Raw genomic sequence first — 17358 nt, forward strand, 5'->3', positions numbered from 1 at the left:
TAATAAATACATGCCATATTTTTTCATTGTAAAGTATAAAAATTAACAAAAGATATGGTCAGATTTGCTAACTTCACTCTAATTTTGTAGGTAACTCCTTGCAACAAAAAATTGATAGCTGACACATTTTTTAAGTGCATATTTTGTTTGGCCAATTCTACGATTTTTAAGAAAGCTCTTTTAAAGTTTGCATAGCATTTCAGAGCGGTAAATAATAAACACATACATGTGTAAAAAAATGTACACATTTATTTGTTACAAGTATTTCACTGAAATGATGAATATCTCTATTCTTTCCACATAAACTATACTTCACAGCAATTTTATAGGGATAACAGTAAGTACATCAAGTAAAAATAATTAAATACCATATAAAAATTATTATTTGTACAATTACTATTAAGAACATTAAAATTGATCTACATACAGGATGACCCAAAAGTCCTCTCGGAATAATGTAGGTAGAGGTAAAATTTGACACACATGCTTGAAATGAAAAGGGGTTTTAATGGGGGGGATGCCTTGAAATGACATGGGGTTTTACTGAGAAAAATAAAAGCAAACATATGGCACTGGGTAGCAAAATATCACTGATGTCACATGAGAATCAATTACGAAATGAATTATAGTGTGAGAGGAAATCAGTCCTTCCATGACTATCCTCGCCTCCTATTCTTCACTGTGTGATGTGGATTTATCACATCAATCGTGATTGGACCCTTTTCCTTTGAGAAAACGTGTGGTTCTTCTAAACTGTCAATGTGACAGGTGCGATGATATGTTACAGAATTGAATTATCCCTAAACTGGCTGAGAAACACCTGTTGGAAGGTATGACTTTTATGCAAGATGGTGCTCCATTCCATATTGCTACACGTGTGAAAGATCTTTTGCACACATCACTCAGTGAGGATCGTGTGCTGAGCAATCACTTCCATCATGTTTGTCCTCTCAGGTCCCCAGATCTCAATTCGTGTTGTGGGGTTGCCCGATATCGCAAGTCTACTACAATCGCCCGATCTCATTAGGGATGCTAAAAGACAACATCTGATGGCAATTTCTCACCATATGCTGTACATATGGTGAGAAATTGCCATCACATGTTGAGTCAATGGTGATGTTGCGATCATTGTTCACAATATCGCCCACTGACTACAGGTATTGTTGATGAATGACGGCTGACATGTTGAACATTTGTTATAAAGAATATAGTCAGGTAAAAATCAATTGTTACGCTAAATATTGCTTTTGTTATCATATGAAGCACCATCTGTTGGCCATTTTAAGCATTTTTTTTCATTCAATACAACCCCATGACATTTCAAGCATGTCTGTCAGTTTTTACCTCTCTACCTACATTATTTAGTGAATTATTAAATTTTGAAATGTTAATGGAATTTGGGGTCACTCTGTAAATTTTTAATGGAAATACAATAATTAAATAAATATAGTTTTTTTCCATTGCATGAGGACATGGCAGTAAAATTTTTCTGAATATGACAATTTTTTAGGTGTGTTATTTGAATTTAAAAAAAAGCAACTAAAACAAAATGGCATGTTAGAAACATTTTAATAACAATATTTACTTTGAAAACAAAAATGTTATAAACAGCATTATTAATTTTATATGTGGCCAATAGGTAACAATGGCTACGAAGATCTGTTCCAAAGGAGTTTTATCCTTATTCTGGTGTTTCCATATCAATTTAAATACACATTAAATAAAGCATAACTACAAGTAACATAATATACTTGCTTTTACAGAAAATTAACATGTGTTGTCCAAAAATAGAACGATACGGATAAAATAATGTTATTTAAGATAACTGATCAAAATTATTTTTAATGAATATATATGTTCAATTAGTAATTTATATAAATACATTAGAAGATGCTGGAGAACCTTACCATATCTATCAGCACTTTGTGTAGGAGATGGAGTCCTTCGATAATCCATCCTTGGCGGTACAAGTGCTGCAGCATCAATGTCTTCATAATTGCCAGGCTGGTGATTATAATCTGACGAGACTGCACGTGGAGCTTGAGGCATAGCTCGATGCAGATTAGGTGAATCTGATGCACCAGAAGGAGTAGTTACATTTTGTGGTGGATAATCTCGATAGCCATATTCTGAATATGGTTGGCCAGACTGGGGAGAGTAAATATCAAAATTCCTACCAGCAGAAGCTGGTGAGGCAGTTTGTCCGTATGTGCCATAATCATGTGGATAGACTTGTGTTGGTGTTTGACCAGCTGGACTTGGAGGCCGACCTGATGAAAAGTAAAAAGGGAGTAAGGCAAACATTTACAATGTACACACAGAATTTTTACTTCTCCAGCCATTATGGTCATTCTGATATATTTACTGCTTTTCATGTGACTTAACAGTTAATTACTAGTCAATATCCCGAGTATCACTGTTCACTGTATGAGGTTTTCATGTATAAAAAAACAAGTCGGTTTCCATAAAAAGTCTCCCAGGAATACCTCCCCTTGTATTAGGCAGATAGTTTCCTGACAAAAGTTTAGAGAAGTCTGTACAGTTATGACTGCACACATAAATGAAGGTACACAGTTGTTATCAATGTAGATTGTAAGTATAAAATATATTTATGCTTGTAATTATACTAAATGGAGTATTTGAGTCTGAAAGGACTGATGCTTAAGTGTCAAAAATATATCTGGTGTATGGGTCAGACAGAACTCTTACTCATCTAAGAACTAACATGATATTTGAAGAGTGTGTTTAATTGAAGTGAGTGAAGAAAATGCGAGTAGTTTTGCTACTAAAATTTTACAAGAAAATGAGATTCCAATAAACTTCATTACCAGTCTTCTAGACAAAGCTGCAGCAGTCAATAACCTACAAAATTTTTTAAAGTAATGATATTTTTATCTGAAAGCTCTAACAGAGAAGGATAAGAATGAAGTTTTAGAAGATTTCATAGTATATATATATATATATGTATATACTTGTAACTGCTGTAGATTTTTCTTGATTATACTTTTATTAACAGAAGGCCTACTCTATTCTAAATCATCATGATAGGCACATAGTGAGAAGACATTATTCTATTCTAACATTTCCTTTTTCTTATGCTTTGCTTTCCAAATTTAAAAAATAAAAATTACTAGCTTTTAATTCATCATTTGGGTGATTTATGCTTACAATCGGCAACTAGTTTCACCAACAACGCCAAACTGGCAATGCAACTATTGGAGTCCTCTTTTGAATTTCGATCCTTTTTTCTTCATTGACATAACGGTAGGCTGTGGTGCTTCGAGTTCTCTGTTAGTTTTTATATATATTTTATAATTACTTTTTATTTACATTCGTTTCAGTAAAATATATATTTAATTATTATTCTTTTCCTATATCGGACATTAATACATAAAGATTTGTTTTTGTACTATTTCATTACATTCGGGAATCAACTGCATCGAGGAGGGATTCAGAGTTTACGGGTGAACTCTTAAAATTAATTAATTTAGAATGGTTCATCAGCTAATTCTGGATTAACACACAGTGATTTTCCAAAAGGAGACTGGTTAAACTGAATCTGATTTACATCCTCTCGATAACTTTGCATTAGATTTTAACTGCATTTCTCTGCGTACATAATTTTTTTGTTATTTTTGTATTTCCTTTCTCTGTATTTCTACTGGTTTGATGACTATTGGTTAAGTTTATATATTTATGGAGAAATTTGGATTTAACCGTCAATTATTTCTTTCATGTCTGTGGATTTGCCTCTAAATTTCTTTCGTCTCTATATTTGTATATATATGCACACACACATGCATACATCTGTACATTTATTGTTTTTATCACGTTAAATTTATAACACAACTATTTAACATGAATCTTCTGTAAAAAAATTTTACTTCCCCCCCCTCCAACTGACCATTTATGATAAGAAATTTAGTTAGGTTTTTGAAACCGACAATTAGTATTTGGCATAATAGTTGTTTTTATATTAAACTGAGAAAAACCTATTACAAACTAAAATTACAGATAACAACTTCTAGTTTCTGATAAAGGAAACTCTTATAAACTAACCCTTTAAGAAAATTCAATTTTTGTTACTTAAAACACTAAATAAATGCAACTTTTACCACATCACTTTGAAATTACTTAACATTTTTTTCTCCTAGGCCAAAACTGAACATTACTTCATGTAATGGAAATTTTGAAGAATTTGCTTTATATAAACTGCATATTATTTTGTGTCTAGCATATACATCCTTGTCAGCTTTTATCAGTCTGGGCTTTTACTTAAGAGAATTTATCATATGAGCAGTCATGACTGTGTGGTTTTGCCTATGGACTTTTACCTGGTCACTTATGCAGACAGGCTTACTTTCCTGTATCATATTCAAATAATCCAATATGTTTCTTATAATCGTTGGTTTACAGTGCCCAGTATGTTAAGACAATTACCCAACACTTTAATAAGAAAAATTACAAATTTTTAAGTGGTATTGTTGAAGTGTCAGGTACACAAACATCAAATTTTTTACCTTAATTTACTTTGGAAATATGATGCCTATCTTAATATCTTTATTACTTTTAGAGAAGTATGAAGTATACTTTATGTACATTCAATCTTTAACTAATTTCACGTTTCCAAACTGCTTGCATATGTATATATATATAATTTTTTATTAATAGCTAAGATCTAACTACAAGAATCACAAATTTTTTTTCAGGTTTAAGGTAAAGTACATTAAAATGCTGAAAAGGTTTTACAAACTTATTAACTGAAGACCAAAAATGAAATTTATAATAAATAATAGTAATTAAGGATTTTTGTTACATGTTGTTCAATGAATAGCAGGCAGGTTTTAATATATATAAGAAATTACTTTACTCGGCTTTTATGTGCAGTATGCAACGAAAAGTCACTTTTTTATATACACTAAATGAAAAGTATGATAAGCTGCCTTTGTCCTAAAAGAAGAAACTAAAGGTAAGTGAATCAAGAAGCATCCAATATGAATAAAACATGAAACGTATTTTCAAAACTGCATTTTCTTTTTATTTTTAAAATTTCACACTGATAATTGCAGATTTCTTAGTAATAAATTTTTTGGTATCTTCTAACTGCAATTTCTTTAATATTGCCACAGAAATACTAAACACATTTCCAATACTTATACAAACGATTATTTTTAAAAATATATATATAGCAGAATTTCTTTTTTAAATTGTAGCAAATTAATAAAAATATTTAAAACACAATAAGAACTTTTTATAATTGCAAATGAAAGCTTTATTGCTTTTCAAATTATTGCTCAATTTGTGTCTTTAAAAATTATTGTCTCGTATGTTTCTTAGATCTTTATAAATATGAATGTTTGAATTTAGTTTTTATTATTATATTTACGTATGTTTTGATTTTCATTGCTGAATTTTTTTACATATTCATTACAACAAAATTCATTATACATGAAAATGGATTTCCATCATATGTTGTTCTGCTTGGGGGGAGAGAATATAAAAATTTAGAATAACCAATTATTTGGATGCATAGCTATCATATTTTATTATATCTTACAGACATATATAAATGTGAGAATAAAATTAGTAGTGTACCATTTACAGATGCAAAATAAAATTAAACATAAAAAATAACTGATTAAGCACTTAATCCTCATAAAAACTGCTACTAATGTCTAAGCAGATCGAAACACCTCAGATCTTTAAAAGCTTATAAAACCTGGTGAAAATCATTAGAAGTGGGGGATGGAATTTGCATGTTTCATTACGAGATGACAATACTGTTGTAGTTCCTTTAATAATATGTCAATCATAATATTCTTTTCCTCTGACGTTTAATGATTTTTCTTGAGGTGCATTTGAAAGAAGATGTAAATTCTGTTCTCATTTTCCTCACTTGAATGAATATCCACTCATATTCAAGCATTACTAAAAGAAAATAGTCAAAACTGATAGTGCAGTGTATGACAGTCACAAATATTTTTCCATACAGCAACCATTCCAGAGTTTTGAAATAAAGCCTCACTACTTATTAATATATTTTTCTTATAGAATTCTGCGAGATCTTTAAACTAAAAGTAAAAAAATTCTGCTTGAAATTTATAAACAGCACTAACCTTAGTGTTACTTCCAGCTCTATTTCAGAATTGTATTTCATGGGGAAAAGATCATACTCTTTTCAATAATAGCAAAATCGGAGATTAACAATTAAAATACATGAGATTCAGTATCTATCAGCCTACAAGGAGACTATGAAAAACTGGGGCAGTTGGCAGCTACACAAATGCTAAGGAACAGAGATATTTTTTGGAACAATTAACAGACATTTTCTGAAGAAACAAAACTTGGCATATATTTATTAAAAGCATTGTGCATTCTTAAAAGTACAAAATGGTGCATACTTGACATGGGGAAAAAAAGCAAAAACTATGCATGTCAGAACAGTTTTAGAGTCATGGAATACACTCCATTTTCACAGTAGAGATGACAGATACTAGATACCTCAATAGGCATTTTCTTCTTGGATACTAACACATTTATATCTCATGCATGCACTCTACTAAACTGTTCAGGATATTATGGAGAATATTGTCCCATTCATAATTGAAGGTGATTTTGAGTTCCTGTTTAGCTCAGGCAGGATGATTTCTTTGTCCCAGGCATTTTCTACAGGATTCAAGTCAGGTGACTGCATCAGCCAGTCTATGTTTTAGACTCTACCTTTAGAGGATCTCGGATACCACCCCTACCCTGTGTGGGCATGCACTGCAATTGACCTATTGAAGCACTGACAAGATAAACATAGCAATGCCAGGATGATCAAAGTGAAAATGCCTTTGTGTATGTGCAAAAGCACATACACAATGACACCTTGGCCATAAAAATCAGCTTCACAGATATTCAGTAACTGATATCACATTCCCTTTTCACTCTACACTGCTGATATATAATAGAATGGACATGAAGCTGTTTGTTATGGCAGAGGAATCACTGTATGTGGGTATGTTGTTTCTGTTACACGCAACTGTTTTACCTGATGTGCTAACTATGGAGTACTAAAAACAGACTTAACAGAAGAAAAATGACATTCATGCAGGGCACACAATCTGCTGTCAGTAACTAGCAATACAACACGATTATTTGCGTAGGGTTCAATTATTTGGTGCCCTTCATTTACTGCGAATTATAAATGCTCAAAAAGTATTTTAAAGATTAATTATCCACTATTTACAATTTTCCATTATTTACAGCCTCAGCATTTTTTTTTTTTTTTTTTTCCAATTCATGGTTACATGTACAAGTGAGATCCACATAACTTGCAATGTTTTTCCCTCATGAGTTTCAGTTTTAGGATTTGGAATAAGATGTAACACTATACTCTAAGCAGATATTTTCAAATTTTTATGATTGCTTGGTATGCCTAATACCATTATATAAATACCTTCATTCAAAACATACACAGAAATTGATTTCTTTAGTTATCAAACTACTCTCAGTTTAAGTCTGTCCTGGTATGAATTATGTAATTTAAATACATGCATAAAGAAATTGATGAAATCATCTGAAATTAAAAAACAAAATAATTTTAGTACCTGGATCATAAGTACCATAATCATGAGAAACATTAGCAGGATTTGTGTAATTGTATGGCAAATAATCACTGCCAGGAGGCAAAGTTCCACCATAAGGAGAGTAACTTATAGGCTTGCCATCAGGTCCTATGTGATGAACTTCTCTTGTCTTAATTATCTTTGTTACAGTTTTCACCTGAAATAATGAAAATTATATACACATATAAAAGCATTTAATATAAATATCATATAAAATAATATTTATATCATCATTTAATATAAATATCTTATAAAAATAAACAGGATATTTAGATATTTAAGACAAGATTTTTCTAATTAACTCTTAAATGTTAACAATCAGTCAAAATGAGGAACACTGCAATAATAACATACATGGCACTTCTTTCTTGAAATACAGCACACAAATTTATATTTTAATTTATGAGGTCATAATTACTGAATTAACTTTATAATTACTTAAATGATTAATAATTTTATAAATAAGAGTTATGCTTATAATTCTTGCTGAAAATGAAGATCTACTTCAAGGAAACATACTGTACAACAATATCTCACAAGAAAAGTCACCAAGCAAAATGTGATGCTTGGATACCTAGGACCTGCATCATAACCAGTAATAAGTAGTAATATATTACTACTTTATAAGAAAACTACTTTAAATACTTGCTTGCTGAGTTTTTGTCTGAGATGTACTTCGACTAATTAATGATGCATTATCAACAGGAACAGAAGACTGGGAATTATTTGATGAAGCATCGCCATCTCCCCCATGATGACCATTAGTAGAAGTTGATGTTTGGTAGCTCATACTGTACGATTCTTGTACTTCAGGGATTCCTTCCTGCCTGAAATTATTTTTAATATAATAGAAACTTTAGATTCAAATAAATTCAATAATTAAAGTACATTAATTTTAATAAAATTTAATGCTTTTACAAAAGTAAAGGGATAAATGGCAATTGTGGCTTAACTCAAAGCAGGAGTCTAATATTAAAAGTTGTCAATAAGCATCAGCTTTCTTATTGCTACCATGAGGTTAACCTCTCGTTTGAAATTCAAAAATAAATAATGTCCACCAGAGCTCAACAGCCCCAAAGATAAAATATGAAGACCATAGATGATAAGCTCAAAATTCTAGTATGATGAAGTTACTCAGCTCAATGAACCTCCCCACATTGAAGGTATGCTGTAAAGTAAACCTACCAGAAGTAAAGAAACAAATCGGCTAGGCTGTCACCAGAGCTACTCTATAGTAAATAAAGTATCCAGTGATCACTGCCAAATTATCGAGAAAGTTCCAAATAACTCCCACATACCAAAAAAATTAACTCGTGAAGAACAATCTCAAAATGATAATTTTGTTCATTAAATTTACTTCTGGTATCTTAAATATGCAATAAGATTTAATTGTTAAACATGTTACTAAATCTGATGGCACAGTTTAAAACTGAATAGTTTCCCTTTGGTTTATTTTAAGATACCAGTTTATGATTTAACTTGGTGTCCCAAAAAATGCTAATTCTGACATAAATTAAAGACAACTAGGTTTTATTATTAAATTATTTTGTTCTAGGTTTCAACAGGGATATAAATATTTAGAACCAGTGCTGAAAAATAACTGACAAGATACCTCTAAAAAATAAAACATTTAATCTTACACAAACAAAACAACTTTCATAATAGTATCAAATAAACTACTTAATAAAAACACAGAAATTCACAAATTACTATACACAAAATTCTAAATTATCCATTTTTACTAATGTCCAAATAAGCAGAATATATATACAGGGTGTTTCATAGATCATGGGACAAACTTGGAGGGGTGGCGGAGCATACCAAAACATGCATTTTTTGTATAGGAATGTAGGGTTTAAAGTGACAGGTTAAGGCAGGAACGCAAAAAAAAAAAAAAAAAAAAAAAAAAAGGACACGAGAGGAAAATGTGTTATGTAGAAAATCCACGCAAAGTGCTTCTTAGCAATACAGTATTCACAATAAATGTTCAAAAAAGGGAACACTAACAGTAATAGGAGCTACAGCTGTGACTGGCTGGCAATGCAGCGGCTGAGGGCGGTAGCGAGCCGGACAAACCACGATCCAATGCATCACATTCGCAACTCTTATGTCAAGCATGATGAGCGAGTTTACGCAAATGGAAAAACCTGACATGCATCTCATGTATGGTGCTGCTAAGCAGAGCAGCACTAGGGTTGTAGCAGGAACAGCTTCCGAACAGGCGTATGCCTAAGCACACAATGTTCGAGAGGTTGCATCGGGGTCTGTGTGAAAACGGGTCATTTGAAGCTACCTCTGACACTAGGAGTGGAAGAAGTGCACGACAACATCGCATTGAAGAATCCATCTTGAACATTGTGCATGAATCACCTCAGATAAGTACAAGAGCTATTGCACGTCATCTGCAGCTGAGTCATTCCACCGTTTGGAGAGTATTGCATGAAAATGGTTTGCACCCATACCATTTGCAGAGAGTCCAAGCCTTGCAAGAGACAGATTACCCTCTTCGAGTTCATTTCTGTAATTGGTTCTTGCAGCAGTGTGCGGCGCAGGTGGATTTCCCATCAGATGTGCTATTCACAGACACGACAACTTTCTCACAGGACGGCATCTTCAATAGCCACAACATGCATATGTGGGCAACTCATAATCCACATGGCACACGTCCACATGCATTCCAAACCCGCTTCTCCATGAATGTATGGGCGGGTATTGTTAACGACTACCTTATTGGCCCATACCTCTTACCTGCACGTACAAATGGCTTATGTTATCATATTTTTCTACAAGAGGTGCTACCGGAATTCCAGCATAATGATGCACCAGCCCATAACCACGTGCGGGTCCGCAATTACTTGGATGGGAAATTTCTAGGCCAATGGATTGGGCATGGCGGACCCCCGTTCGCCAGATTTATCCAGCGTGGATTTTTTTATGGGGCCATCTGAAGAGCATCATTTACGAGACTCTCGTTGACTCACTGGAAGACCTCGTTGCACGACTATCCACTGCGGCTGCAAGGGTACGTGAAATGCCTGTCGCTTTTTTAAATGTTCGTCAATCCCTTCTGCGATGTTACCAAGCATGTATTATTGCTGGTGGTCGCAATTTTGAACACTTATTGTGAATACTGTATTGCTACAAAGAAGCACTTTGTGTTGATTTTGTACATAAACACATTTTCCTCTCATGTCGTTTTTTTTGCATTCCTGCCTTAACCCATCACTTTAGACCCTACATTCTCATAAAAAAATGCATGTTTTAGTATGCTCCACCACCCCTCCAAGTTTGTCCCATGATCTATGAAACACCCTGTATAATCTAAAAATGGCTATGTATATCATAAAAACTTATCATTTCAAAGGATTGGCATATTGTTAAAATGATAATAAAACTTGTACAGATTACCAGCTTCTGTTTTCAAAAGTCTTCTGTACTTCTTTTCTGGTGAATTAGGTTAAAAGCCTTTTGGAAAGTAACAAGAATATTGGGAAAAGCTTTGACATTATTAAACTTAATTTGTTAATGTCTCACTTTAAAAAAAAATTTGAAAATCTGTTCTTGTTTATACATTTCAAATGCTTATCTTTCCTCAACTCTATTTCCATTTTCATCAGGGTATTCCTCTAGCTTCTTTTCAGTCAGCAGAGATACAGGCCTTAGTCTGATAAAATTAGACAGCTTTTACACACAATCTTGTCATAGCCACTCTTACATATTTTCTTTCCTTATATTTTGAAGCTGTAGACACTGGAATGATTTCCAATAAGAACTGATAAATCTCTTTTTGGCAGAACCTTCCTTTTACAATATCAGAGATTAAACTTTGTAAGCAAAGAATACTGTTCAGATTTAAACAGTAGCAATGCTAAGATGAAAAGGAGATGGGGGAAAAGTACAGGACACCAAATACTTAAAACTTTTTTTAGATCATCCAAAAGCATTTTTCGTGAAACACTGTATCACAATTTTGCTATTTTTGGTTTTTAGAGGGAGGGTGCCAGATATAGTAAAATCCTCCCTTAAATCCTATATAATTACATCAATTTCATCAAAAATTGAAAGTTTATTTTAAAAACTTTGCAATTTTTAATGAAGTACCAATATGAGATATTTCTCAGATGATTTAAGGATATCAACTGCAACAAATTTTTCTGAAAGATTTTGTCAATGCCTGATTACAGAGTTTTTTACATAAGCTCACAAATGCTTTATGCTGGTTAAAAATTAAAATATTTCAGTATAACTGAAAAGACTTTTTACTCAAGAGTATATCAAATTTTAATTCTAAAATCATATTTCATCTGCAAAACCAAATGTTAATACATTAAGTTGACAGCATAAGATGTACATAAACGCAAAAGAAGGTAAGCGAATAACTTCATACTGTATGTGAAAAGAGAGAACATGGAAGAAATTCATTCTTAAACACTTCATTTGCAAACATTTCCAAGAAACACTGCAAGCCTTTGAAAAAGCAATCACTTAATAATTAATGTGTGCATGTGTTCCTAGCAGGACAGAAAAATGAATCATATTCATATTAACTGTAGTTGCAAAATGAGACAATTAGGAAGAAACATTTAAAAGTAAAATACCGTAATAGACAGCAGCAATTTCTTTTCGCTCGTGCTTCAAAACATTCATGTACTGTAGAAGTAATACTAACAAAATAAAATTGTGATCTGTAAACATGATATAATTTGTTATATTCTATGTAGAGGGAGGAGGAAAGAGAATATGCAGCAATGAAAAGCACTGAAGAACTAACTCAGTTAAATTAATGTCTCCCGCCTACAACGTCAAGATTTGAAGTTTTTCCTAAATACCACAAATTGCGCATCAAAAATTTTATCTTCATTAATTTTCTCTGAAATTCACTAGCATTCTTTTACACTTTTCATTTTATAATTGAAAAACTTTTGAATATTTCAAATAGCACATTTCAAGAAACAAAAATAAACTAGTACAAATAGATAAAAATCAGCTTAATTATCATCCACTATAACTACAAAAAAGTATTTAAAAAGAATCATAAAATACCCTCCTTGACATTACAATTCAATTTAATAAAGATATTACTCAATAAAGAAAATATTTGTGTCAATATCAGTTACCTTTCAAAAGAGAATCAAACCTATGATCATAAACATTAAGAGCAAAATAGTAAATTCATAGTGCATACACTCATTTATACTCAACATGATTTTTAACATAATATATTAATGTACTTACAAATAATCAGGAAGAGATGACCCATGATCTGGATAGTAATGCCTAATAACAAAGTACCGCATATTAAATTTCAATCAAATACAAATATTTGTGAAGTCCAAATTAAGCTAGAGATCATAAAAAATATCACCAACCAAAAATAAAATTCTGGACCACATTTACATGTTTTGTTTAATTTAAATCCATGCAAAATTAAATTTAAAAGACACACACAAAAAAAAAAAAAAAAAAAAAAAAAAAAAACAGTATTCATGCATCATTCAACATGAAAATCATCCGAGTATTTGTACAAACCTGAGCACTGTCTCAATCTGCTCAGTATGCTGAAATTGCTGTTCCTTGGTTGATTCTGTGGTACGGCTAATGATGCTGGGAAAGGAGAAGCAGCATGGGTTAAGGGACTAGTAGCTAGTGGAGGATTTGGATTTAGGATAGCATACTGGACACAGTTAATCAACAGAGTTGCCTTTTATGCAAGGTTTCTGTAGAAATGACTATTAGATAAACTTCTACTGCATGAATTAAATTAACAAATTTATAATAGATAAAACAAAATTTTAAAATAAAATCGCAACATATATTACCTTTCTCACTAAAAAAGGCAATAAACAACTCTGTTGATATTTACAAATGAAGCTGCAGACACTTGGAGGAGAAAAAACATCCAAAATAGAATGGTTTTAATGTAGAGTTTAACAAAATATACAGCAAAAAAAGCAACAAAAAAGTTTCCTTCTCCTGCCATTAATAGCTAACAAAAAGCAATAAGGATAAAAGAAAATGTTTATAAATAAAAAACAGCAGAATCAAGGGAAAGCAGTTTTGAAAAAATATAACTGTAAAACAGCTAGAATGAAAAGGGAATAATAAATCATAAAAATATCCAAGTTTATAATAACACTTAAAAACAGCATGCTGAAGGACAGCTACAAGTTTACAACATGCACTTTAGAGAGGTTAAAGTGCAATAAAAAGTGTTTTTAAAACAGTATGCTAAAGACAGCTACAAGTTTACAACATGCACTTTAGAGAGGTTAAAGTGCAATAAAAAGTGTTTTTGAAAACACTCCTGAGTAACATAATAAACCATCACAAGGAACTCGCTATTACACTTTAAAATTACTCAAAAAAGCATATATAGAGAATTTGATATTTTTACATTAATAAATTGCTGGTTAATATAATACTCACAGGTGCGGTTCTGACATTTTAGGTTCAAATTCTGTATCTTCAGGAATAACTGTATTAATCTGAGTTGGTCGCCAAATGTAAGGATTTTCAGTATAGGTCGCACTTCCGTCTTCAGGATCTCTTATCTTATACTGATAGAAAATATATTTATATTACTTGCAGTAAGTATTAAAATAACTAACAAAACATTACAAAATCATTTATTTCAATACCAAACAGAGCCAGATTTAGACTTGATAAGGCCCTAAGCTATTTGAGATATGGAGCACTTTATAAGTCTGTTATAATACATTGCAATACCATTTATACTATATTTTAATTTTTTTTGGGAGCCCTAAGCTATAGTTTGTGTAGCTTATACGTAAATCCGGCTCTGGTGCCAAACCACTTTTAAACATTCATACTCAACCTAACTGATAAAACTGAATTTACTTAAAAAATTAAATTCAGAAAACAGATTATAAACAATTCGATTTTAATTTATATTCAATGATTACACTAAACATACATATAAATATCTGATTGAGTTTTTAATTTGAAGGAACCTAAATAAGTAATATGAATATTTCATTAACTTCTCAAATGCATTTCTCTACAGAACATAGAACATAGCTTATTTAGTTTCTAATATTCTAGAAAAACAAAAGCAAGCTTTAGTAATCTGGTAAGTGCAATGAATCCTCATTATCAGTAAAAGAAGTGAAAATAAATATCACTGCTCCTCATTACACAAATTAAACACAACTAATCTGAAATCTTAGCATTTATTTTACTGCTAAATTGAATACTCCAATTAATTTGATTCAATACAAGTCAGGTTTGATTCTAGTACAAACAAAAGGAATACGAAGAAGCACTTTCTTCATTTGACTAAATGAGAACTTCAAAATTTTAGTTTTTAAAACTGATATTCACCCTTGGGAGAAATTGTGATATTACATATCTAAAAAAGCATCAGATCGCAGAAATTGCAATAAGGTTCACTATAAGCACATAAACACCAAAATATAAGTTTATTGGTTTAAATATTTAAGATTATTTTCAGCCCACCTTTAATAAGCTTTTTGTATAGTATTAATATAGTAAGATTAGTAGCAAGCCCCCTAGAATAGCAATGGAAAAGCTTCAAGAAATTAAACCTCTTACACACATTTTTAATATTTAGAGGCATTTAATGTTACTACACCAATCAAAAGATTACAATGAAAACGCAGGGACGTTGAAAATACAATACAGACCTTGTATTTTTACTGCCACTTTCAACCGATGCTATCAGCTGTAGTGTTTCAACATGAGGTTCTGAGACGTTAATAATAAAAGTTATTGTTTTAGATAAACAAATTTTTCTAAGCACATCTGATTAATGGAGCTTGTCAATTTCCTTATTCATGTTTCCACAAGCACGCTAAAGAAACAGCGGTTGTAAAGTTGATATACTACAATTCTGACCATCGTACAGGTGGCGATGAAACTGACAGCAACAAATGAAAAAAAAAAAAGAGATTCCCTTTACGTATAAACTTGATAACACTCCAGTTTTATCATAATTTAATTCATGCATATAAAATTTTCAATGCACATTGGGCTTAAGGTATTGCGCAAAAATCATCCACGCTACTTTAGATAGGTAAAATAACAAACACAGCCACAGCCCTTGCGGTCACTTCTTGAACACGCCGCCATTTTACACTATCGTCCAAGAGTACATTTGACAGCCTTCAGCAACATTTTTGACTCATAAGTTATTTCCAGTTGGCATTATTACGAACTTCACTAATCTGAATATCTTCAGATGCGAAAGTAATAGAAACAATTTCAAAGTTAAAATTCGGCGACTCTCCAGTAAGCTTTCAGTATCCATCGTTTACACACATTGGTGCTCTAATAGGTCAAACTAGCACACGTGGCGTCATCTAGAGGCGCAAGAGAGAAATACAAACGACTTGCATCACTCACTCTCACTTCCCTCCCCCTATATATGGCAAAAGTACGAAACATTTCGATTTTCCAAAAATTAATGACACACAAAATCTCCGTCACATACTTTTTTTAAACTTCTTGTTTACATTTAAAAAATGAGGAAAGCAGTTAAAAGGAAGAAGCACGCCCTATAGGTGTATTTTTGGGGTACAATATTCTTCAGCTCTTTGGTGGTTTGCAGTGTTGGTCGCAGTCGAACCAGCGGATTACGACACAGTTTGTATGGGTTAGAAAAGTTACGAAATTTTCATTTTGTTACATAAATTTGTGTAATTATTTATCACTACTTAATTTATCACACTTTTTTTTTTTTTATTCTAAGACATTCTTTCTCTTTCTTTTCACAGTAAACACATGTATGCGGCTTGCGATAAATTATCATATTAATTTCAAGGCAAATTAATTTTAATTATTCATTATTTACTGTTTTATCTATTAATGTGTAATTCATTTCGTTTAATACTGCTTTCTCACAGCATTCGCATCCTTGCTTTACGGTGTTGTTACAATACACAGGAATGAAAATGATACTATGGTACCTTACATGCATGTTTTCATGTTACAAATCATCTTATAGACATGAAAACATTTTTTAGCTCTCCAGCAAGATAGGAGATTAATGAATATTGATAGCCAGAGTGCATTTGATTCACCTTTCTTTGTTCCCGCACGAGTTAGGAAAACATAATGAATATACACTTCAAACGGCAATCTGTCATCTTTTGACGATTAGGCTAAAATGTTGGAGTCGATTTCACTAAATTTACTTTCACATATAGAAAAGAGAGAAAACATGCACTATACATTTAAATGTACTTTGCACTTCTTTCTTTAATTCTACAATATATAACATAATATACTAATCTAGTACACGATGTATTTTATTACTACTTTATGTAATGTCTTATATGTGCGTTTATCTTTTAAACTACAGAATATTTAGATATGCTACATGTAAAGGGTGGTCATAAAGAAACTTCCCTGATATATGACCCCTAACGGCCTAGTCGCTCAACCAATCGAAATGAAATTTCAGATATTGTTATTTGAACTTATACGCTCGAGATTGTGATCATTTAAAACAATAGCGCTCTTACGGTTACGGTTACAGTGAATTTTTTTTGAAAATTTTTGAATGGCAATACCCACCTCCAACCCCCCCCCCCATAACTGTTGTGATAACCCATTGTGATAACTGATCTGCGCAATGAAAAACCATAAATAAATGGAATTGGAACGATACACATATGACGAAAATTGCCAGTGTAAAACATTTGCAAAGAAAAGCATTGTACAGGATCAGTGACAGCACAGGAGAGGGAGAAAACATTTTACTGGAGTT

General features: G+C 32.0%; 1 protein-coding gene across 11 annotated transcripts in view; it reads right to left on the reverse strand.

Moving 5' to 3' along the window:
- Positions 1–17358, reverse strand: part of p120ctn (adherens junction protein p120) — a 443159-nt gene that overhangs the window by 61349 nt on the left and 364452 nt on the right. For 10 of the 11 annotated variants that reach the window (XM_085808405.1, XM_085808404.1, XM_085808403.1 and 7 more), the window contains 5 exons: positions 14037–14167; positions 12846–12887; positions 8260–8437; positions 7593–7767; positions 1908–2270 (listed from right to left, as the gene is read on the reverse strand). In XM_085808405.1, coding sequence (XP_085664531.1) covers positions 1908–2270; positions 7593–7767; positions 8260–8437; positions 12846–12887; positions 14037–14167 — 889 coding nt within the window. Of the gene's footprint in view, positions 1–1907; positions 2271–7592; positions 7768–8259; positions 8438–12845; positions 12888–14036; positions 14168–15274; positions 15917–17358 lie in introns of those variants that run through there. The other variant, XM_085808410.1, reaches the window with a different exon arrangement.

This window comes from Stegodyphus dumicola, chromosome X1, assembly GCF_044657685.1.
Source record: "Stegodyphus dumicola isolate Sdum_Otavi_A_Nest chromosome X1, ASM4465768v1".
Taxonomy (NCBI): Eukaryota; Metazoa; Arthropoda; class Arachnida; order Araneae; family Eresidae; genus Stegodyphus; species Stegodyphus dumicola.